The following is a 26,195-nucleotide window of genomic DNA, read 5'->3' as shown; positions in this document are numbered from 1 at the left end:
CCAAAATTCAGACTTCTATCAGCAAGACAACTGGATTTTGTTTCCTCATGTTATGTTATTCTGAACTGAAGAATGGACAATTTGATCAGATACCAAAGCCAGCACATTCTCCGTTTCAGAAGGGAAGATCAAAAACCCTTATTTTAGAATGAAAGGAGTGACTTTCATAAGAAGAGCTCTGATTGTTTAACCATAAGACTGATTTCAAAACCCAGTGTGAAAAAAAAAAAAGAAAAAAAAAGAAAGGAAGATGGAAAATGACTGTGGAAGATAATGCACTCAGCACCCTATTCTTCCACTGTTTGGGAACAGCCATCATCTAGCCCTTGAAAGAGTTTATCCCCACACACCGAATTTTACAATTTCAAGTGTGCAATCCAAATTAATCAAAAATTATAAGTGATACAAAGCTTGTAATGTAAATGTAAGAAAGAGCTATACGATTCCCAAGGAGATTTGACATTCTCAGTTCCCCAGTGAACTCTCCTCTTCTGCTGTGTGAAACTGCCCACGCTGCAGCCACTGTCTTTTGAAGAAGGAACTCACCCGCAATTTTCAAATCAGATGTGGAAGAGCTCCCCAGCCAGCCACAGTACCAGCATTGGATCTCACGAAAAGCATGAAAACAGTTCTTATATTCTGCATGCGATGTACACATAACCCTGGCAGCACGTTTTTATGAGATGCAGTCTTTTTTGCTGAAGATAATTCTTTGTCCCACATGTTTGTTTTGGGCATAAATATGCACCCTGATTTTAACACACGCACCAGTTATATGGCTTAATAATTCAAATTACCTCGAAGTTTCCCCTACCCTCTTGAATCAAAAGTAAAATCTCCAGTCCTCTTGCCAAACAGCGAAATCCTACTTTGTTTGTAAGCACACACGTCCTATCTATAGCATATCAGTAGTTTAAGGCAATCTAGAAGATTTGTACTTATCACCATTTGGAACAGGATTGTTACACTATGACTGACAGCAGAATTAAAAGATTTCTAGCTACTGTGAAGTGTTAGAAATGTTAATGATCTTTATAAGTCTTTAAAAATAACAATCAGTTTGAGCTGGGGATGTGTTACAGTAACGCTTAAAAAGTCAGGTAAACATATATAAATAATAATAAAAATCCCCTCTCGGGCACCAAAAGGAAAAGTTGAACCAAAAAGAAAAAGTTCACTTATATCAGAGCACTTCACTGTCTTTCATAGTAAGAAAAGCAAACAAAAAAAATAACTTCCAACACATACAAACTGAATCTCTCTCTGAAATTCTTACGAATTACGCCTTAACCAAAAAGGGAGAAAATTCCAGATTACACAGAGCTGGGGCACGTTAGCGGACTTCCATACAACTCTACGGCTTTCTAGGAGCTGAGAATGTAATTGAGAGCAATCCTACAAAGAACACAGAGAAGTCAAATGGAGAAGAGCTGATTTAAGCCCGATCAAAATTTTATATGTACTGGTTTCAGTCAGACATACCAAAATACCGTAAGAAAAACTACATTTTTGTCTTTCTATCGCTAAGCCACAACCTGCAGAAAATTTTAGGTACATTAAGAGGAAGACTGCATCTTGCAAGACTTGTACGCCCTAGACAAAGAACACAGAATTCCAGTAAGTGAAAGCTGGCTTTATTTTTCTGAGAATTCCTATATTGAGAACATCACTATTCCACATTTCATTGAAAAAAAGAAAGCAATAGCCCAGTAACAGAAGTAATATCTATATCTGCCATTCAAATTAAGTATAAAAAACAAAAGAGAGGAGATGAACAAGAAAAAGAGAATAGCAGTAAAGGACACACAAGGATGCAAGATGACAAAAAGGTAGTGGAATCACATTTTTCAATATTATTTTATCCTCTTATGTTAAATATGGGGTTATATCTTCCAATTTTATTAGTACAGCCCATACTACATAAATATAAACCCTAAAATACTTAAAAAGTTACATTATGTTCCCACAGTAATTAGCTTTGTTACTGCAGTGATATCTATTGGCTTGACATTAATATGTGGAAAACGAGATACACATCAATTTTTATAAAAAATTCTATGCACCCATGTAAACAGGAAAAAAATAGGGTGAGGAAAAGGATTGGGATGGATTACGCATGATTGTGTGAAAACAGATCTTTAGCCTTCCTGAGAAAAACTGAGGTCCATGTAAACAGGAATTTAACTATTCGCAGTGACTCCGGACTTTACGTGCCTTATCTTATACACATATGAACGACGCGAGTACATACGCAGCTCATATGATGCAAGACATCCTTAAATTCAAAGGTACATGATGACAGGCCCAGAGTGAAGACCAGCCATAGCTTTGGCATAGATTATCTCCACTGCTGGTCGCCATCAAGAAGACTAATTGGCTACTGGGATTTAACAATTGAGGCATTCAGTGACAGAGGAGCAAAAGGTCAATAAAGAACTGCATTATTTAGACAAGTGTCTATGCTACACTCACAGCTCCTGCAGGTTGGGCCTGGAGACACAAGTGCAACCCAAGCCTCTCCCACCCTTCTTTTTGGGAAGGGGGGAGGGATGGACAATGACAGGGTGGGCTGGAAGGACAGTGTTTCTTTTTGTTTGTTTCGAAAATAATCCCTTTTGAATTAAATGAATAAAAAAAAAAGGCAAAATTGAAAGTACACACAAGTATCAAGTAACTATACCAGAAATTAATTTTTTTACAACGATCATTTCAATCTTGTTTCAAATTAGAGTTCAAAACCAACCAATGAAAAAAAAAAAAAGCCCTATTTTTCTTTCAGTTTTAATTGGCTTTTCATTACATACTAGCAGATGCTGTAATATGCATCTTGGAAACGCACAGCTAGAATTTTAGTTCGACAGGGGAAGTTCCATGAGATTTCAGTAGTCAGGTGCCAGCAAGCAACTTTTTTTTTTCTTTTAAACGATGTATTTATTATTTAAACCTCAGCACAACCGCAGAGTTTTGGGATATAACCATCATACAAAACTATCAGGACTCACCAGAAGGGTAACCAAAACGCGTCTCCAAGATACGGGTTTGCTCTGCGTACCAGGCTATAAAGAACTTGCTGACATTTAACGCAGATCTCACCACTGGTTGTGTTATCACAACGTATTTTACGATTATGTTTCACATGCAAACACACACAAAGAACTATTCTTTAACGAACACAAGCATCTCTTGAAACCATCTTGCACATACATACATACGTACAAACTTCACTAAACTGAAAAAAAAAATTAAAAAAAGTCCCTACCCCTCAGAGGAATCACAAAATAACAAAGTCATTGTTAAACTAAAAGATACTGGAATTCCTTCTACACACTTTCCCTGACATCTTCACACAATAAAATGCAGGGGTCAGCGGTACTGAAACAAGCAACGGCAGTTCCACTCTTTTGCACATACGAAACCAAGTGACCCAAGCTATTATTCCAGTCTGAGGCACTTTTTGTTCCTAATATCCAGATGCAGCAGCTTTCTTTTTTTTACCTCCTTTTATTTTATTTTTTTTTTTAAATAAATGACTGTGGACACCTCCTTCACATTTTCCTTTTCTTCAGCATTTTCACTTCATAAAGCTGCAGTCAATGTGTTTTGTGTGTGGTGAGAAGGGAACGGCACATTCAGTGGTGGTCTCAGCCACAGCCTACATTGGTGGCTCAAGTAGTCTCAGGATTAGGTCTTTGTGTGTGATGAAAGGATATGAAAAGTCAGTTATTTAAACGCAGTCAAGCTGTTGATTTTGGGGAGGAAAAAGGTTTTGCAATTCAGTTTTCCTCAATAAATCACTGCCCTTTTCCAAGGGCAGCTGCAGATAGTTCACATGTTCACAGTGTTCTCCAGAAACAAAACAAATCATGATTTTCCCCCCCTCAGACCAACACAGGGGAAGAAATCAAAGTGAAGGGGCCATTGCATGAAGTTACTTAAATTCACTAGAAACTAAAGCAGAAAATCAACTCTGTTAAAAGGTAATGAGATCACTGAAGAATTAAAAGGACGAGAAGGTACAGGGGAAAAAAGACATCCTTTAAAATTTATCATTATAATTAACAGAAAAGAAGAATATACTTCAGCACTGGAATACACTTCAGCATCCTATATATATTCTGTCAGTTTATAGATACCATTTCCAACTAACAGCATATCACTTTGTGTGCTCATCCTCCATCACCTTGAGACCCCATTTCAAAGACGTTAAGCCTCTACAAATCTACCTCAAATCAAAGTGTGAGGCAGGTACTGAAAACAAGCCTTTGATGAGCCCTCACATATGTAGCACCCGCAATACCAGCCCCTTAGGAATATCTGGGCTAATGTGCATAAAATACTATTGAATGGACTGGATTCCTGATTCCTAATACTTTATCATGAAATTCTTTTATTCTCTTCCTTGATAGATATTCTCTCAAGCTAGCACAGTGTGTTTTATTAATGCTGCACTGAGTTAGATGTTGCTGTGCATTTTAACTGTGGTATTTCAAACTACAAGCCCCATACCTATCGGTGAAGTCCACATCAACAGGCAGGAGGAGGAAAAACAACTGGTTAAAACACTGAGTACCTCAGCTGGTATTTTCAGAGGAGCCTAAGAAAATTAGTTAACAAATTCCCAGTCATCTCAAATGGCACCTGACTTCCTTAGGTCCCTTTGAACTTATTTATAGGATGCTCAAGTTCCTATCAACCAAAGAAAGCATTTCTGCAATTAGTTATATTTGGGTAGCACTTTGAGGCTGTTGTCAGGTCTGCCCTCTGATTAAGCTAATAAATATATAAATATAGCATATAGGTCTAAATGAAGGAGTTGTTTAAATCCTCTTAGAAGGTTTTAAAGCACTGTAATGGCATTTATACAAGTAGACACATACCTGAAGAGATTTAAGATATGTCAAAATAGGTAACTCAGAATAGGAAAAAGGAGAACTGAGGCTAAGGAGGTTAACAGTACTAAAGCAAGGGATTAAAAATATGCAAGCTCACCAGCAAAAATACACCACCACTGCCAAACAAGTTCATTCAGCTCTTTGATTATCTGAGAAACAACCTACAAAACCTTAATTAAAATCTGATTTTACAAACATATTTAGTGCTGTATTTAGTAAAACAGTAAGCATTGTAGAGAACACAACATTGCTTTTCATTTTTCACACAGAAGAGCTTCTAGAAGGTAAGACAGGCTCATTTAGACCATTTGCAGGACTGAGGACTGTTTATTTTTTAATTTAATGAGCTCTGAACTGGGCTGTAAATTTACAATTTAAGGTATCTCAGTTGAAGTGTATAACTTACGTTTGGTTTCTTTTCAGTTTCTTTTTCAGCTGCTACCCACTGAGCTCTGTTCAACAGCCACATAGTTAAATATATCCATAAACATGTTCTTATAAAAGAGACTTCTTTTTGATTTACAAATCTTACAGATGCAGTAATTTCTACAAATAGATAGTCAACTGCACTAACGTGACATTTCTCATAAGCTGTTAAATTCCTAAGATGAAAGAGTGACTGCCTCCTCCTAGCAAGGATCTCTTTCCCTCAGTGTCTCCAAAAACAGGTATGCTATATTTTAGTGAACTTAAAACCTAAGGAAGAAAGGACGGAAGGAAACTCTAGACAGAGTGAGAGTCGCTAGTTTGGGAGCTATTGCAAAGCAGCAGTTCCACAAAATCTAACCAGGTTTTCAGAAAAATACACAAGACCTATGATGCATTTTTGAGCTTGCCACCAACCTTCTGGTTTCGCTTTAACAACTAAGCATACAGTAACTACCCACTGTCTTGAACATAACTGACTGTTTCTTCTTCATCCAATGGAAAACGTAAAAATTTGATTCTTTTACTTTAAGGAATTAATTTCCATCCAGTATAGCTGTCCAGACTAATCATGCTCATTATGACTGTAGTGCAGTGTATAAATCTTATTAGGGACTCAAAAAGAACATTATCAATTTCTAGCATTGCCTTAAAATCTGTACTGAATGTAATTATGAAATTCTCAAAACTAATAGATTTTAATTATTAATTTATAGGTATTTAAAGGGGCTCATATTGTAGTTTTTGAGTGCCCAATCACATTGTGTTTATTTGTGCAGAAATGATACACACACTTGCTAATATAGTAAAAGGCTGGAAAGCTTCACAATGGTCTTAGCAATAACTCAGAAAAAGGACCACTTCTTCAATGCAAATCCGCTCAAGAAAAGCTTCTACACACAAAGTAAGATGAACCAGTTACTGCATTGTTTATGAAGTTTCACTTGATTCCTCCTGACAACCATTTAAACAATGAATGTTGGGAAATGTCTCTCAGAGAATCAACAACAATGGCTGGGATCAGAGCTTTTATATTTAGCTAATACTGTTTTTAGAAAGGAGAAAATATTTCTTCCTGAAGGGATTATAGGAGGTCTTATAAAAGACACCTGCAAACAAAACAACCGACAAAAGATCTCTATCATAATTGATAACAGTTATCCTTTGTAGAGATCTGTGCTTCTTCAGAAATAAATGTTATATCTTTGCTATCGAATTTCAAAAGGCATCAACTAATCAACAAGCTGACTGATCAAGAATTATAAGTTTTCAAAAACCTGCCAAGAAGGAAGTGCTTTTGTCTTATGGATAGCAGCCTATTATTAAACAACAGCAAGTTCCTAAGTTTTCCTCCCTGATGCCAAAGAGTACAGGCAACTCTGAGTACAGAGCACTATTGGAGCATACTGGACATATAACATCTGCTTTTAAAAAAGAAAACTTACCACTTAAAACACAAGCTTTTGTATTTTAACAAAATATTTTAACTTTTTTTTTTGTTCCTGACAATTTTTTAAATGGCGTAGTTAAAAGAAATGTACGAAGTAACCAGCATGAGGGGAAATGCAGTTTACAGTATGAGCTTGAAAGAAGAAAACAATCACATTCACAATAACAGCCTTCACTCTTCTATCCCAGATCAGTTAAGTTTTGGTAATCATATACTGCCTAGAGTATGTGTACACTGGTCAAATTGCTAGGTTTTCCAATCCAGTTGTAGACGATTTGGTCCTCTGCTCGTGTACCACGCACACAGGTTATGTCCTTCCCCAGCTTGCTGCTGGAACAAAGCAGCTGGTTCTCTCAGAAAACAAAAACAAAAACCAGTGTGTGGTTCTCAAGACAATTTGCTTCAGGGTCTGCTCCCAAAAGGAAGTATGGACAAGACCACACCAATTTTGTCTCCCTCTGCTTACACAGTTCTCTAACATTTTCCCAGCAGATTTTGCATCCTCAGACAACCCCACATGCCTTTAAACCACATGACAGGGCATGCAAAACACCCACTCAGTTTCTTGCAATAAAAACACCATGCAAGTGGGCTGCAACACAACTCTCACGTTATTACGTTATTGCAAATGCACAGAACTAAGGAAAAAGGGTTAATCATTTTATCTCAAGATTTCGGGACCCAGAGGATGCTCTGGCCAAGAGTGGTAGGTAGAACGTACATTATCCAGTCTTCTATAAAGATGACAAACCTGTGCAAACACCAACCCCTCTGCATTGCTTAGTCTAATAGAAAAGGACCTTTACGCAGAAGAAATGGTTTTGACTTTGTAGATACAACCCCTATGTAAAGAGAAGAGGGTAAGGATTGCATAACAGCCTGAACTTCCAGACAAAATGAAAGACGTATATGTATTGCCCAAAGAGAGCTGAAATAAAGTACAATATTCTGTCTAATAAAGGATAGTTAATAAGACTGAAGAAAATCTGGAATCTCTGTAAACAGTAAAAATGAGTAGTATATTATAAAAAGATGTTTATATTTTACTTTCAGGAAATAATTTATCAGGGCCTTAAAAATGGAAATTCAAAGTCTTAATATTTGCTATAAGCAACTCGCTAACTCGCAAAAAAAAAGGGGGGGGGGGAGGGGGGAGGCAAAAAAAAAAAAAGCAACAAAACCAACAAAAAAACAGCACTTGCCTCAATTGGTAGGTAAAATATATCACCTTCCTTTCTTCCCCCTAATGGTATGTGGCACTTGTAAAGCTTTGAAAAACACATACTTCAATTTTAAGAGCTTTACTAAACTAGGAAAAAGAGTTTATCTTAAGAAGTGTCTTTTTACTAACTCTTTGGAACCTTCTCCTCCCCCCCGTCTAGAGTTCAGAATTAGCAATGTCATTAAGGTGCTTTTAAGAAACCTAAAATGCCTTTGGTTTCAGTTCAAAAACATCAAAAACAAGGTCGAAATCCTGATTAAGTTATCTCTAATAGATGAAGCAAAGTTAGCAATAGCACCTTAAGAAACATTTCTGACTGGAGCATTACAGGTCTGATCGACTGCGTGGATCTAGATGATCCTCTAAGTCATTTCTTTCTCTAGCCTCTATGATTCTGCGTATTCTGTGATTCATGTTACTTTGATACATTATGATCTTTTCTTTTTTTCTTGCAGCTTTCTGCAGAATTTTATAAGGAGGATTAACAGTTACTGCAACAGTAAAACTACCTTGGTGTCATATATAATCCTTTATCCTTTCATCATCATTGAAATCTCAGTGCTTTGTCCATCTTTTTTGTCTGCAGCAACTTATTTCACTTGTTCCTATTAAGGCTATTATATTCACACTATTACTACTAATCTTTTCTTTGTAAATAGCCACACCTATTTTAATCCAAAATGGTGTGGTAAGCATTTGATTCTTTGTGGAAGTAGACACATAATTAGGTTAATCTGTGCTATCTTTTCATGTGAGTTGATTGTTTCTTTACTATGGACATATTTCTTATAACAGCAATAAGCTTGCCAGATTGCTTGGAGGCAAATCAGGAGCAATTTACCAAGCATGTAGCTACTATGAACTGAAATCTTGACATAATAGCAAGCTGTGTATAGCCACTCCTACCTGCCAGTTATTACTCATGTTAGCTTTTTACTGACACATTAAATTTCAACCGCACCTTTCTTTCACAAACAAGCACTTTCCTTAAACTAAACTACATCTGTGACAAATAGCTGATTTTCAGCAAAGCTTACAGGAGTCTAAATTCAGAATGCAGTGCAGAAGCAACTGAATTACCTGCACAAAGTCCAAAAACGTCAATGGAAGCAAGTCATCCAGATGGCCAATATCTTTTGAGAAACGATTTAAGATTCTTCCTACAGAAATAGAGTTGGAGAAGAAAAAGGAAAAAAAAAAGGTAAATACAATTCCTTGAAGGATCAAAATACCTTAAACATACCATGTTTTACCAGTTTAGTAACAGCTAAAAGGTAACAGCTGGAATCTAAAGATAAAAAGACACCTTTGGAAAACATTACGGAAGGAGATCTTTTACAATCAGTGCAATGTATTTGAAGAAGAATACTTTTTAACAAATGCCTTTCACCCAAATACAAAATATTACTTGAAAGTTGATTTTATTTTTTTCCTAGCAGTTTAAGCTAATAGTTCAATATAATTTAACAGGCAAAACACAAAAGCTTCCTGTGTTCAATATGTGCAGGTAAAGGGTTTTGCAGTACAGGCACTGTAATACAAGTTTCATCAAGTAACATCAGTCACAATCTGTTCCTGCCCTTGACTGAAACCCACTCATGCATGTATGTCTTAGATAGATCATAGTTGATCCAAATGATCCTTTTAAGTATTTCTGTTCCCATCCCTTCACCATTATGTGAATTCAAATCGCAGGCATTTCTGAAATAAAATTTCAGATAGATTTGTTTCCATGCAGCCTTACATTTATACTTATTCAAAACCTTGACAATACTGATCTTCGTTAAAACTAATAAAACAATTTTTAATCTGCCATCACTGAAGCATTTACACTCCTCTATTTTCCCAAGTTCTACTTGAGTGAAAAAAATCAGAGCAATAATTCTTTAATTATTAAAGTCACAACACTGCCACCCGTAAGTGGATTAGTATCTTTCTCTATTGATGCCTCAACTCACCAGGAAAGAAACTAAGCTAAGGATGGGAATCTGTCCTTTTATAAGGTGTGCAATGCCCGTACATGCATTCGCATTGCTTTTTTATCTGCATATATCTTGATTCAATTATTACTTCTAACTGGTACAAACACATTCACTTCATTGGCAACAAAAGACTTTTTTTTTCTTTTTTCCAAAGGAGCTCATTAAACTGAAAGTAGTTTTTTTAAGTTTCTATGCAGTACGTTGGAGACGTAATTCAGAGATAAGAGCCTACACTGAAGTAACTTCTGTAGCAACCATCGCTCTATTTTTCTGTTCATAGCTGTCTTGGAATTACAGATTTTGTTGCATAACATTGATTTCTTTTTTTAAAGGAGTTTTTGTTCTACACCAACCAACATGCAACACAATCCTCTCCCCAGGCCTGGGACATGACTCCAAAGAAAGATTCCGGTGGTGAACAGCTTGTTCTGTGGTACTCCCGTACCCAAGGCAGTTCCTTCAGCAGACAACAGTAGGATTCATCCCATTTATAGCCATTGCACGCAGAGAGGAAGGGTATACAGCAGCACAAGATTCAGCAAGAACTTCATCAGTTTCTACTGGAAATATCAGCTGGGGATTTCATTTACGTTACAAAGGGATAGATATATTAGAAGGAACACTAACAAAATTTCTTCCAAGTTTCCTTTTCCTGTGACTTCCTTACTTGGCGACTGCCCATGGAAGAGTATGCACACCCTGCACGCATGCTTGAGCTAAGAATTCTTAACATCTCTAAATATCACATTCCAGGCTATTTTCCAAAGAAACAAGACTTCATTGGCAAAAAATATATCATCCAAAGAAGTGAAATGCTTCCTTCAGGAAGGGTTTTCCTTAGCAGCCTGTCTTGGAGGGCACATGAGGAAAACAACAAGGCAGGGCAGCTGGGCTCAGGATATTGGCTTTCTATCCCCATCTTAGCCTCCTGTCTCCTGAACTACCTCATTCTACATTACAGAGCAAAGGGCAGAGAAAGGGGAGGTTAGCAGTGCCCAGCCCCTTGGTGAAATGCCATGAGAGGCACTGAGGACAAACTGCACACAGGAGGAAAGGCTCTGTCCCACGGCCTGGAATCCCCACTTTAAGTCAGTCTTATAATCTTCCTTCACCTTTTAACCCCAAGTAAGTTTTATTTACCATGGCTGCAGAGCAGTGACAGCCCAATATAAGAAGCTGGCCTGCGAAGGCTGTCTGACATGGCAGCGGGTCATGGCCGCCATGTCGCCCAGGCGGGGGCCGCCATGATGCTGGGGCCGCCCTGCAGCCAGGGCACGGCTTGGGTCACCACCAGTGCCCTCGGGAAGCGAGCACCGCCTTCCCCGCCCTCCTGAGGAACGGCACATCCTAACTTGTTCCTAGAAAAGTGCTTATACTCACTTTGGACAGCAAGGACAAGGCCTTAGGGGCTAGAGGAGAGAAACCATTACAAAATGCTCACTAGCTGTCGGAAGCGATTTAACTCTTTCCACTTCCAACAGCATCCTGGAGTTCAGTCCCCATTTTTCCCCCACCTGAGATCTCTATTGATGAATCACCAGTTAAATTTGCTGAAGGAGGAATTTTGCAGGTGTTGAGTTTGGGCTCAGTTTTTGGTAGTTGTTTGGAAGCTGTGTCCATCCTCAACCATTTCCTGAAAAAATTTCATTTTTGCAACAATGATTTTTAGGCTGCAAGCATGATCTGTCAACTTTTGGTTGATCAGTGCCAACACAGATATAGATGAGAAGTGCCTAATGTTTGCATTCATTCTGCACACTAGAGGTGGTTGTAGTAACATATTCTCTTCTACAGCAATACCTCTTCTGGTGAAGCTGTTTGAGGAATACAGTGACAAAAGCTCACCTTTCGGTGAGCTCGGTCTCAGTACTCCTCTGGTCTTACTCCTTTTTCAATGTATCCACTAACAATTACTCAAGTTCCCATGAGTAATCAAGTTCCTAATTAACTGCCAAAACTGTATTTTTGGCCATCGCCTTTAAGCACGGTTACATTTAATTTCATTCAGTGCCTCCACGGACTGTGTTTTGACAGAGCTACAAGCTACCACTAGGAAAGTGGAAATTACTCTGACGTTATCAATAAAACATGAAAACATCTTTTAATCTGCCTAATCCTCTTTAAAATGTAAATACAGTAATTCTGTAAAATGACATGGACTAAAATATGAGTGAGCAGAAGAAATGGTATATAGAAGACAAAACTTGAAAATAGTGAAACCTTTTACAATCCACCTCTTACAATTAAAACAGTTTAAACACTGGGGACATGAATCAGCCGGTTCCCAAATAAATACCAAGGTGAACCTCTGACAGCTGAATTTTATTGCTTTAGAATTTTCAAGTTATTGGAAAAAAAGTTGTCTACAGTCTATTTAGTGTTTGCATATAGTATTTCCAGAAAACAGCCCTTGAAATCATTACGTCTAAGCAAATACCTTGCTTCTTGCTAAGAGGTCTGCCTCTCCCTCTCATGATGCTGCTCTGTTATTCCAGTGATAATTGCAATAAAAAGAAAGCCATGCAGTTCTATTTTTGTTGATGCTGGTTTTCAATAATATTACCCCACTGAGGGTGTAAGAGAAGACACAGGACTGGAGATTTACTTCAGATCCTGTTAATAAGGATATAACTGAACTGGCATTTTATTCAGCACGTTCTACACACAAGAAAGCTATGGTAACCCACTTAAGCAAGTGAGTTCCAACACAAGAGAGCAGAGAGAGCAATACAGCTCCAAGAAGAAGTGCTGTACTTTGGAAACATCCACAAAATACCCCACAGCCATCATGGTGTTGCATTGAGAGCAATTGCTAAATTTACAAGGATGGCTACAAGTAAATAAGGTCTATTTTGCAAGGTATGAAGAAACAACTGTTTCCATTTACTGGAAGCACGGCACATCGGTGGCATGTTTATGCATTATTAACCATACAAGAGAAAATCTTCCAGATAGGAAAGTTACAGTAGTCACTTTGAGTCAGGACTCAAAAAGCTTGCAGTTATGACTACAGTTTCTAGCAGTATTTGCAAACCGAACTTTCTGTAGATGGTTCTTCAGACCAAAGAAACTGTTGCACCTGCTATTCAAGGACAGAATCTGCACAACTCATGTTAAAAAAAAAAAAAAAAACAACTCTCCAAAGATTCTAATATCCTATTCTCCCAAACTCAAAGACTATCAACATCACCTTCACACAATAATTAATACTTAAAAAAAAAAATAATAACATCCTTACATGAGCATTCCTTAAGTGAATGACACATGCCAAGAGATGGTATTTCTTAAACTTAACACAGTACTTTCAATTCACAAAAATCTTCCAGCTCACTTAATACTTGCCCCCTTTACTTATCCCAGTGAGTTTCAGTCTGAGCTTCAAAAGGAAAAAAGAAATACTAAGCCTAAAACTTGTAAGCCAATTGAAATTTCGTTAAACAGCTACAAAAAAATAAAATAAAAATCAAGAGCTGAGTATACTGATGTTACAACAGCATCCAGATTTGCAAATATGATCTGCTGCTTTAACCATTCTCAAGCTTCCACTTAGTGTGCTGTGTCAGTAGCGAGCTGCAGAAGGGAACGTGCTATATTCAACAATTCCCTGTTTGTTTTTACATCAAGTAACTTAATCAGAACACACACTGTTGTTAGATTTCTTCCGAAGTAATTAAATAACTATTCAATGCCAATTAATCACAGTTAAATAAGAGTCTGTCACCAAAGTGCTATGTACACATTTGAGACTATTTTATGGTCAAATACTTGGCAGTATCAAAGTTAAACAATGATTCATTAAGCCTCCTCCACTACACAATAGTTAGGCTAAACTTGAAGTAAAAGAATCAAAACTCTTTTGTTCTCCATGAAAAAGACATCTAACCTCAGTAAGTGATACTCTTTTCTTACTAACTCTGTAAACTGCTTTAATTGCATGAATCAGAATGTGTTCAGGTGCGATATACCCACTTTGCTGCTGCAGGTGCCTACTGATACTTTGGAATCGATGTTCAAACCTATCATCCAAACAATGAAAACACTTGACAGTGTACCACACCTACTTAAAATGTTTATACATACTTCGCGATGAAAGAAATATAATCCAAACTGAACCAACACTTGTGATGTAAACACCAGAAAAGAAGAGGATTTTTTTTTTTTTTTAAACAAGAAACTAGGATCCTCCACAGGAAAAGCCAAATGCCACCAATAGCATTTGCTATTGTGCAACCTAAATTCCAAGCATCAAGGACTCTAAGAGCTGCTGTACATTATTTCTAAATGTATTTGGCATTTCTAGTATTCTTTGTTGGCCACTGTATTCACTGAAATACTTCTATGTAACAGAATAAAGCAGACAGATTGATTTTATATACCTTGCAAAGCCTTTCTACCCACTTCCTTCACCATACATTGCAGAAATACTTCGTTACCTCTCTAGTCCACTGATTCATCTCTTTGGAAAAGAAAAAAGGTTTAAGAGAAGGACCTTCTAGGGATGGAAAGGTTTTGCCACTTGTGTGTGTGCGTGTGCACGGGTGCACACATTTCGAACATTTTCCCCCCTCAGAGCTCAGGCTAATCCCCAATCCAGGCAATTTTAAATGTATCATACTTTAGTTCGCTACACATTTTATTAATAAATCCTGCTTTGCTTAGTAATCTAGACAACTCCATAGCAACTGGTCTAAATACCAATTTTCTTGTTACAAGTACACTGCATTTCCCGGGGAAAAAAGTATTCAAAATCTCTTCATCTAGTGTAACAGTGAAGACAGGGATGCTTCCCCACTGCCCAGTCCCCATGAAGAAAAAGTGACGAATTAAACAACGTTATCTTCTTCTCCCCACTGCAAATGAGCAGAAACCTGTCTGAAAGCAACTTGCACCGCTAGGAACGGATTCAATAACGTACTTAGTCATATCTGTACAAATAACGTAAGCAACTCTAACTGTGATTGCACACTTGCTCCAAGTCAGTCGTGCCACAGAAACGCTCTCCTGGTTTAAGACAACTTTAATTTGGAGGGATTGCACTTCACAGCTACCTACTTTAATCAGCAAGGAGGAGAAAGCCCCTGTGTACTGCATTCTGCTGACAGCACGCTCCAGAGCGCTGCTGGAAACAGGGATGCGGCGCACGGTGACCACGTTACTGCGCTGTCATCATTCTCCATCCTGGGAAGGTGCATTACAACAGACCATACCTATGTTTTTGACAAGATGAGCTACAGGTAAAGGTGTTAACTTCCCCTAAAGAGAGAAATAATCCACTTTAACAGTCCAAATTACAGACTACAAAACCAAAGTATTTTAAAACACACATATGGCAGTATAATAATTCTCAAACATGCATCTATAGTAATAAAACAACGCCCAAAGGTGGGAATAAAAGAAATAACTGCACAGGCTGTTTAAACATGCACCAGTTTAGCTACATTGAATGTTTCCCATTCTGTCAGGAGCATAACTCGACAGCTCCCCGCCTATCTTGCTGTTAAGCTATGGCATTCAGTGACTGATAAGTCTTCACCCGTGCTCAATTCATACACACACACGAAAAAAAGAAAAAATGGGGGGGAGAAAAAGTAGCGTAACTACAAGGAGCCTTCCATTCCATCAAAGCAGTGACAAAAGTGGATTGTCCATATCAAATGTTGGCAGGAAGCAGACATTACATCAACCTTGTAAAATACAACTATGAAATCAACAAAGTAATTAAAGATGGATTACTGACTTTGAAAGGAATTGTAAGTTTGTGAAATATTTCTTCAGAAAGAAAACTGGAAATGCATCTCCTGCATAGCTGTCAATTACAGATCTACTCTGGCTTTTTTTCCTTATTTCGACAAAGAAACGTCAATAGGTCTGTTATCTTTTTTTAATGTATGTTTAGCACCACATGTCCACATAAACTGCCATATACAGCATTACTGTCTTCCCCACAGGCATCCTATAAATATAAATAAGAAATGCTACCCCATTTTTTTTTTCTCTTTAGCAGCCTGAATCTGACAGGAATATTATCACTTTCTTAGACATTTGCAAATAGGCACAGTGGTGCTGGGCCAAAATATGCTGAGATCATAATATCCATTTATCTAAACTGCCAGCACATAATAAATTCAGGTGGGATGCTTTCTATCCAAATTAATTTACTACTTGAAAAGGACTTTTACACAAATGCTGTCAAACATGAAAACAGCATAAGAAATGAGAAGAAAATATAAATGCTGTGTTTGTTCTTATTTTTAAGTGTAAGTTTTAAATAAAAAAGGATAACTATTGATGATGGTAAGAAAGGAAAACAGGCTTCTTTGCAAACGAATTTCTATTTTTACTGATAATGGAGATGTCTACATTACTAGCAAACATACACTGATCCCAACTATACAGTTGTTTCTTGAGCTTTCCAGTCCACCAGAATCACTCAGGACTCTCTCTAATGAGCTACCAATTAGAATTACCCTGCTTGTAGAAAATCAAAAAATGTCAGTGCTCCACGCAAGTCCCACTTATCCCTTTTCTAAATTATGTGGCACAGTTAATTTGTTGGTTTTGTCTTTCTCGATGTCAGAAAAGCATGTGTTTTAACATCAGTTACCACCAGCCGAAGTCTCCCTCTCCGTTTAAGACACAATGCAGAAAGCATATGTAAATTCTTCATTAAAAACAGAAGCGTACAAAGAAAAAAAACCTTTATGAAAAAAATTGTAACCTTCCTTCTTTCTTAAATTGATTTCATGCAAAGTCTCAAAATACTTTCTGCATTGCATTTGCCTTTCATATTATATGTCATTACCAACTACCCATGTTAGCTCTCATTTCAGAATTCATAACAGAATTCACGGTACGTTTTTAGCTTAAGTGCTACACCATATTCAGTAACAAAACAATTTATTTTATAAAAGCAAAATAGATTTTGGATAATATATCCATTAGCAATTTAAGAATTATTGATCAATGTAATATCAGCTCCAATGACAGTAAGTAGCATTCACAGCTTTTCATTTTTTACATTACTGTGAAATAAAGTATTGGAATCATTTAAAGTAACAATCATCTGGCTATATAACAATGTTTTATCCTATAACCCAAGTACAAAGCCACATCTCCACTTCATAATTAGAATGACAATGAAAGCAGACATCTGATGTGGCACACATTGCTTCCCTGCCTTCCCCCCCCCGAGTAATTCTAAATTTTTGCATACATGATCTGCAATGAAGATTGCTGGAACAAAGTTCTAACAATTCCACAAGTTAAATTCTGGATATTTTCTGCCCATTTTTTTTTTTTAAATACATTCACTGGAGCTTTTTTAAGTTCTCCAGGGTTTAATGAATAAAATTAAAGCCACAACTTTATATTGTACTGTACAGCAGAAATTAACAAGATAAGGCCCAAGTCCAACTGAATCAAAAAATAAGTATTTATACAGAAGAGGGGGTACAACAGAAGTTGACACTTTCTTCCCTCCCCTCCTGAAGGAAAAAAAAAAAAAAGAAGTTAACTCCTTGCAAATGCTGAACATCTTTTTCAAGACCAGTCGGTAAGCTGCACCCTATCTACTGAATCTCCTATTGATTTACACCAACTTTTTCTACTCCAGATGTAAAGTTATCACCACATTACAAAGCATAACATAAAAGAAACCTGCAAGAGTATGTATGAAATATAGGCCTACATGGACTTTTTACAGGCCACGTTATGATTAAACTCTTTACGAATCTACTAAACCACAAACACATCCACCTGTGAAAGAGCATTTGTGTTGTCCAGTTCTCCTTTCTGCTATAAACCCAACTGGGATTGAAATACATCCCAGTTGTTGCTTTGCTGCTTTTGTTTTAAGGTGCCCAATGAGTTGAACTTAACACATCAGAAATCAGGAAGGACTGATATATCTGAAGAGTGCCGTTGCTTGAATTTTTACATGACAGGAGAAGAGGTACTTTAGAGCTACTTTCAGATCTGGGGGGTTTATACATCAATATGATCAATACAAGGATTAAAACGAAAAAGGAAGAACAAGCCACCTTTTGATAAGGTTTTCCAACACGGTTGGAAATGTCTTGGTTCCAAGACGGTTTCAAGAACAGACTTTAAATACTGTATTTCAGACAAGTATCAGGAAAAAAAATTCACAAAGTTCTTGCAAATCTGCCCATATTTGCTGATTTTCTTACCATCCTTCCCCCTCTTTCTTAGGCATTGAAGTTAGAATGGGTAAATCAACATTCCAGTCTCAGACGACGATAACCAAGTAAGACATCACTGAAGATAAAGTTTTTCCCTCCTGAAATCTTCAGCAGACATTACTGTGTGGCTGATAGAGGGATCACCAAGAAAACAAGTATTATCCTATATTTTACCAATCAGATACCCTCCCACATACTGAAGAAAACAACTCCCATGTACTCTGTTTTCTCCCTTTTCTGTAGCCACGGAAGGGAATTCCATACAGACTATTGTGAAAACTGAGACAGGACTTCTGGCCTCTATCTAGCCCATCCATTTTGGAGGATAAAGTCTTTGGGCAGCTCAAAGAGCAGAGGCATTTTACGTCCTCATCTGACTTTGAAAACGCTCATCTTCTGCTTGGCGTGCTACTTTGGTTCGATCATTCTCTTTTCTTTAGCATCAGTTTCTTTTTCTTTCTCTCTTCTTCTGGAAAATGTGAATTGTTTAGCAAGGAATGATTCTCTCTAAAGTTCATTCCATATGTACACATTTAATGAGTCCAGAAATACCTTTTGCTTTTGCAACCACTCAAATCATAAAAGAGCCACTGCAAACCCCCAGGTTTGGCTAGCCAGAAATAACAACAGATGAAACCAGGTAATGTTTCTTTTTTTTCCATCTCACATGGAAACTCATTACTACTGAACCCAAGAGAAATGCTGGTATAACTGTCAGAAAATTAGAACTGTGTTTATTTCAGTTTGCTATGCAAATAATCAAAGCATTTGCTTTTAAAATTTTCTGTGTTACTAAAAAAAAGGACATGCCTCCCCCACAAAGTTAAATTTGCTTCAATTTAGGACAATTTAAGCCACGTCTTAGAGCAAAATCACAGAAAATTTGGGAACAATGAGACTTGGTATCATTGACAAAACCTCAAAGGAAAAAGATATTGGGAGACTTGTCATCCTATTTAAAACCATGGGTCAGGACACTTCCACGAGCAGTGAGGGCATCATTCTCACCAACCACAGAATGTGGGTCACCCACCTCTCTGGTGAGCACGTAATTGCTACTCTGCAGGCAGTTCTGCAGCAGGCCTCCTTCGGTCATGCCTGTCGAAGCTGTTCTCCCTTTGGATGAATCAGCGAGCAAGTATGGCACCGGAAGAAGGCAAATGAGTGTTTGCCTGAAGGCTACGGCAATCAGCATGGGAGGGACTTCAGCTGGATTCAAATTCTCTTTTTTTTTTCCCCCTAATTTGGGGCATGGATCCTTTCCTGAGGACTGGGCTGTAGGGTATAAGGAGGGATGACTTCACCTCCTCTTCAGTTTTGCAATTGGCATCAAATTCCCCTTGCAAATCTCGCCTGAGAAACGACCAAAAAATCTTTTGTCTCTGAACAGCTGAAGGCAACAACCACTTCCCAAGCGTTTTCTTCGAGCAAGAAGTGCTGTCCAAAGGAATCTAGATATAGTCTGACAATGCATTTCTTTGGGCCATCAGCTTCCAGGGGAGAAAAATCACTATAATGTAAACTTCTTTACAGCCTAAACTATAATTAACAACACTGAAGTGGAAATATGGGGTATAATATACATTCAAATAAGAAAAAAGTAAAATATGACCTCTTCTCTACTGCATATTAGATTCATTACATTCAAAGAAAGAAATTTTAATAATTAAATGCTAAGCGCTGTGAAAAGTTGCATTGCACTGTATCTGACTTTACTGTACCCCCTCTACTGGGCAACTATTAAAAAGCTTCACCTGAAAAACAAAAAAGAAAATCATACGAGGAGCAAGTAGCTGCAAGCAATGACTGCACTAAAACACCACTGGTGTATAAATCAAAACCAAAGAAGTTTTAATGTTCATATAAAAGTATAGCTTAAGTTCATCCCCCTAGAATTCCTGACAGCTGAACGCTGGAGATTTTTACCTAAGGAAGTAGATTAAATTACATGAAAAACATATGCTGTTTTTTTACCTAAGGACGTACGTTAAATTACTTAATAACATATGCTGATGCTTACATTGCTCAAAATTAAGGAAAAATCTAGTATGACCCTATAAAATTCTATTTTTTATGCCTTTTAAATAATAAGAAAAACTTAGAATGGCAAACTGAAATATGCTAACAGCAACATTTCTTCACTTTTTTGTAAACAGAGAAAAGAATTTCACACACATCAAGGAGAAAAAAAAACGGCTTCTCTGAACAATCATTCAAGCAAAAGTGAGTAAAATTTACAGTCTATTTTGTCTTTGTTCAATTCAAAGATAGACTTCAATGTGAAGCTCTGATTTACAGCTGTCCAGCAGTCTGAACGCCTAAATAAATAAACAGGCAAAAATAGGAGAGCGCAGTCTGTAACAATGGACTCCTGAGAATGCTATCATTTGTTATTTGCATGACAGAAACTCCCAAAGAAGGGCTAATATATCTGAAGTGGGAGGCAAAGCCACTAGGATGCATGCTGGACAATCACATAGCCAGCGGCATGCCCTTCCCTCAAGAGTTTCTTGTGTCAGTGAAGGGAAACCAACACAATCGGCTGTAAAAGGAACAAAGAGCAAAGGGAAGATGCAGCAGTAAGTTGGAACATAAAGTTGCAAGACAAGATGTGTGCCTTTTCATTTTTTTAAATAAGGGAAAACAAAGGGGTCAGGGAATTAACGAGTTTCTCCACCCATATGTTTAACTAGTGTCAGTTTGCAGATAATGTGGTTACAATGATACTGGTATATCTTGAGAGATGATTTTGAGATGAAGGAAAGCCAGCTTGTGGATGAACTTTGCTGCACAGGGAGCAGGAAGTTACAAAGATGTAAGCAAGAAAGATAAGCAGGCAAAATGATGATGGAGGGTGGAAGAAACACAGGAATGTGCCAACAGCTCCAGTTACCAGGTGCAGAAATAGTAAAAGCTTTGCAGGGAAAGAGGGCTAATGCTCAGACGAAGCCACGCTCATTTCTGCACCTCCTGGAGTCTTCTCTCAAAATACACTGGGACTGTGAGATCAAGAGCCTTCTCTCCATCTGGCCCTGGGGAGGAGCTGCAAGACAGCACTCACAAAAGACTAGCTGGTAGTAACAGTCACAGAAGTTGCCAAACCTGGGATGTTTGGATATTACAAGAGCTTTGCACTTATTGATTTGAATTTTAGTCCCGTGCATATTGGCTGCTTGCACATTCCCTCTCCTTCACTCTCTGCTTCGTTCACTCTATATCCATTCGCTGTCTTCCTTGTTTCCTCTCCTTCATCTTCCTTCGACATTTCTTCTTCTATTCCCCTTCACCGTGGCTCGGCACAAGTTCTTGGACACAAACAAGCATACTTAAGAACAGAATACCACCCAAGCACAACCAAGGCATGAAGCCAGACAAGGAGAGATACAGAGTATATTGAGGTAGTGGGGAGGGCAGACTTTCCTTCAGAAAAATAACCCAAGCAGCACCTTATGACATGGACTCAACTGGGACAAAGCCAATGAGAAGGGAAGGCAAACAGAAGGTGGCTGCAAGTAGAAGAGTGCCTGAATTAATGTTTTGGAAATGCAGTGTAACAAAAACAGACAGATAGGGAAATGGCAATAGGTACATGAGTCATAAAAGCAACAAAGGGACGCTTTACACTGAAAAACATGGGAAATCCTTACAGCAAATGAGATATCAGGTTGTGAAATAGTTCCCAAATTAAAACTGCGGAAACCACAACGCCATTGTCACTTAAAGAAGGACTGCAAAATGCATTCAGAATACACCACATAGCCATAAGTCATTTGATATATGCTGACTATTCACAAGGTTATACTTAGACAGATGAGGCAAGACTTACAATCTGTTGAGAGCAACGCCTTTGAAGAACAGTTCAGATGATTTTAGTTTCTTCTTGCATTAAACTGCTCTTACAGGAGCATATTTCATTCCACAGCTACAAAACTGTAGGGGAAATAGCCTGTTCTGTCTACAGTTAGTCTTCAGAGTATACTCCAATTAGTTCCTTTAATTTCATTCACACGTGGTCTTAAGCTTTCACAAGGCCGTTTAAGATTTCAGGTAGAGAAATTCTCAGTAAAAGCTTTCTTTCTTCCTTCAAAACAAACATGTCTGTCTTTGGGTCTTAACAGTTCACTTTTCCAATTATTTTATGCATTCACTTTGTATCTCTAACATTAATTTTTATTAATGAAAATTTAACATTAGTTAATGTTTTAAAATCAGCTGCTTATCTGCAGAAACGGTATCAGACACATTATTATGAAAGGAGGTTCCAGGATTGCAAGGAACTGGACAACTACAGGAGCAATGCAAAGACTGTAACAAAAATACTTTCAGCTATTAGTATCTAATGGATTTAAAATTAAAATCTTTTCATGGACCAGAAGTACAAGTTATATTTTGGAATAAATACTACAGATCTTGCAGATAATCACTGATCATAAACTGATCCTAGACTTTCTGGGAAAGGTTGTTATAAAACAGCTACATTACTGTTATTCTGCATTTTAAAAAGGCATTAACGAAATCCCTGATAAAGCAGGACTATAATGGAAAAACACACATCCAATAACAAAATTAAATGATAGAAAAATATCTGTTTTTCCTTCCCTCTTCACATAGCAGCATGATCAGAGAACTTGCTCCTGGATCAGTTTGTGAATACTGTTAAAAATATGAAACAGAAGTGTAACTTTAACAACAACAAAAACTCTACGGAAGGCAAAACAAGTCAACAGCCCAACCACTGCTCATATTACAGAGTATTAATTATAAAATATAAAAGTTAGCATTGCATATATTTAATTATAATAGCTAGAGCACAAATGTTGGCTCTAATAGTTTTCAAAACATAGCTCAACTTTATTAGATGCTTTTCGTACGCATTCTGAAGTTGGATAATCATATGCCAATAATCCAATGCCTCTTAACTTTCTGAATGTGTATTTTGTCTTTGGCAGAGGAAGTCCTTAAACAGCAAAATATGAAAGGTTAATTTCTAAAGTTTTTAGTGGTAAACTCTACAGTGGTCATGCTTTCAAGGAAGAGGTAACAATCAAGTTTAAGTGTTTGGATCATTCTAAAATCTTTTAGGACCTTCTGGACAATTGCACTTTTAAAAAATGTATATTTTTATTTTTTCAAAGAAAGACCACTGAAATGTCTCAACATCAAGGTTTTGTACTCTTTCGTGATCTGTTATTCTTCTGCAAAACTGTCTTATCACCATTAGTATGTAAAGTTGTAGTCTTATGAAACAAAAGTCCTTAGAACAGCACTTGTTTCATGTGGTGAGGTCTACTCCACTTTACAGAAGACTTCTTACTTCAGCAGGGTACCACCACCCTCATACTTTCAGATGTTTGTCCACGATGGAAAACCTGGCAGGACTGGGACTTGAATTAAGTCAAGATTTCACAAACTACCTGAACGAGAAACCCAAATGAACACTGATAACAAGACGTCAGATATGCTGTAAAATAATATTACTAATGTGCTACTGCTTGCACGGGTCACAATCTTTCCTCCTCAATGCATTCAGACTCCCAAACGACCATTATGTGCAGAAAAGAGACGAACTGAAAGGTTCTGACATCAGAGAATTCAAACTGGATTTGAATCCCATTGAGGAGGTATGACTCATCTCTGAGGTTTAAATTAGATTATCAACAAAGTGAAGCAGCACAGTAAATCTGTAATAAAAGACGAATGCCTACAGGAAAATAATTTTTGCCCCTAGTGGCAGATGCCTGAACTTTAAAGGATCTGAGACTAAGCTCTTTGTCTAAGCCTTCCTGACAGAAAACAATTGAAATAATTTCTTTAGTTGGTCCAACTTTGCTCCATATGCCACATGGAAACAATATCTAAACCCTGTAAAAGAAAGTATATTGTCACTTCTAAACCAATTGAGGATCAAACAATTTACAGAAACCAAGACTTATTTTGCTGACAATTAAGCTCTATCACCAAGACTTGAGATTCAATGAAATTTGACAATTGTGAAGAAAGAGGCTTTTGTCTAACTAAGTCTGAAGCATTTGGAAGAATCAACAGAAAATCAGAAGACCAAATTAGATCGAAGTATCAGAGCCTTTGAGGATAGTCTAGAATTCAGTAATTAAAATAACTGAACTGCTTTGCTTTGCTCTGTTTCCTCTCTGAATTACTTTGGGTGTTACAGCAGAAACAGAAATACAGCAAGAGGCAAATTTGGTCTGAGGAGCGAGCATTACACCCACTGCATTTCCTCCTAGATCAACAGTGCGTTTTGTTTGCCTAGTCTGCTGGTCAAGGCCCATTACAAAGAACCTCCATCCCTTTAAAGACGAGAAGAGAAACAAGTACAAGCTGCTGCTGTACACGGTATCTAAGGGGTGTGAAGGGCCTTTTAAGTCTTTCTCTTCCACGCTGAAAACCATCACATTTATTTTGTAGTAATTTAGAAACAACCCAAAGAAGTTTGCAAATTCTGGCCTATTCTAGCATTGGAGGTTACTAGCTTGCATCTCCTCCTCGTGGAATCAAAGACTGAATCCTGTTCCTCCAAGAAATGTAATACTAGCTTGCTCTCCTGCACATTTAATCAAAAAAGAGGTAAAGACTTTGGTTCAAAACATCTCCATGCCTACTTTACAATTAATAAAAAGCATTCAAATGTCAATTGAATATCTTGCAGAGCAGAATTACAAAAAACACAAGCAAAGTGCAAAGGTATTAACAAACTAACCTGTCCTCACAGGAGTACATTTTAACCCGAAAATGTCTCAGATCATTTCAGAAACTCTGGATTTTGCATTTCAAAAAATGTTTGTGTGTTTGTTGGAAGTACATAATAATGTTTCTTTATTGCATGGCTAAGATGGGAAAACAATTAACGAAAATGTATTTTTCCACAGGAATGTTTCTTAGTTTTAAGCAAAAGACCACTTCTGGAAAGTGACAGATTGGACATTTCCACTCTCGAATACCCAGCAGGTGAACACAATCATCTGTATAAGCCCTCATAATCTGTGAGAAACACTTATTTCTGAACAATCACTTCTAAACACTGTTCCTTAAGCCTTTGGTAGTAGCTGAGCAACACTCATTATTAAACTGAGGTGCAGCAGAGTTTATTTTTTCTTATCTCAAAAAAAAAAAAGTTGGGATTGTTTTTTTCATTTTTTTTTCCTTCTGAGGATTTTTTTTTTTCCAAATATAAGCAGCATTTAGTGAACGGCTTTGAATTCAATATTAAACCACACTCGTAGCTTAATTATGAAAAAAGATCATTGTCACTACACATTTGGAATATTAAAACTTGTAAGCTTTATAAAAACCTCAAGGCACTTTTTTTTCTCTCTCAAGTTTGGCTGTATTTTGAAAGTACTCCTTAGATAAGATTTCTTAATATTAGAACAAGTCCAGTATAACTAGTTTTCTGCTGAAAATATTGGGAAGAAAATGTTCCTTCTATATTATTAGTTCAATAGAAAAAAAAAAAAGATGACACTTCTAAAGCTAAAATCATCTGTATTAAACAATTCTTGTACTTTCAATTTGCAGAGATTTCTGTAGACACCTTTTGCCCTGTATGAACATCATATATTTTTTTCTCCAACAGTAGAGGAGCATCAGCTGACTGAAAGTAGCTGCCATCAACATTTCCTTAAACCATTTTTACCATTTTTTTTTTTAGTCAGGAAATACCAAAAATATTCTGGAAGGCTAACAGTAATGGTTTACTTTTGGCTGGTTGTTGAGACTGGCAAAATGAGGAATTGTTATTCTGAGAGGAGTCTGGGGAATGAAGGAAGAGAGGAAGGAAAGAGGCATTATACTACTATCAGACAAAACATATTATATATATGTGTGTGTATATATATATATATATATTTAAATTACGATTCATTCCTTTCTCTTTAGTGGTGAAAATTTGAATATTGAGTACTGTATAATACCCATCCGTAAGCACATAAGACAGCTAGGTACCCTGAGTTCCCACACTAGGGTACAAGAAATACAGCTCTTTTGCCATAAGCTTTAGAGCAG

At 37.3% G+C, this 26,195-nt stretch overlaps 1 protein-coding gene across 5 annotated transcripts in view; it reads right to left on the bottom strand.

The window, feature by feature from the left end:
• ABCC4 (ATP binding cassette subfamily C member 4 (PEL blood group)) overlaps positions 1–26,195 on the bottom strand; it is a 151,669-nt gene that overhangs the window by 59,187 nt on the left and 66,287 nt on the right. For all 5 annotated transcript variants that reach the window (XM_083820072.1, XM_083820073.1, XM_083820074.1 and 2 more), the window contains one exon: positions 9,071–9,150. In XM_083820072.1, coding sequence (XP_083676198.1) covers positions 9,071–9,150 — 80 coding nt within the window. The remainder of the gene's footprint in view (positions 1–9,070; positions 9,151–26,195) is intronic.

This window comes from Anser anser (genome assembly GCF_964211835.1).
Source record: "Anser anser genome assembly, chromosome: 1".
NCBI classification, from domain to species: domain Eukaryota; kingdom Metazoa; phylum Chordata; class Aves; order Anseriformes; family Anatidae; genus Anser; species Anser anser.
Note: the sequence above shows the minus strand (reverse complement) of the source record. Positions and strands in the feature narration are given on the sequence as shown.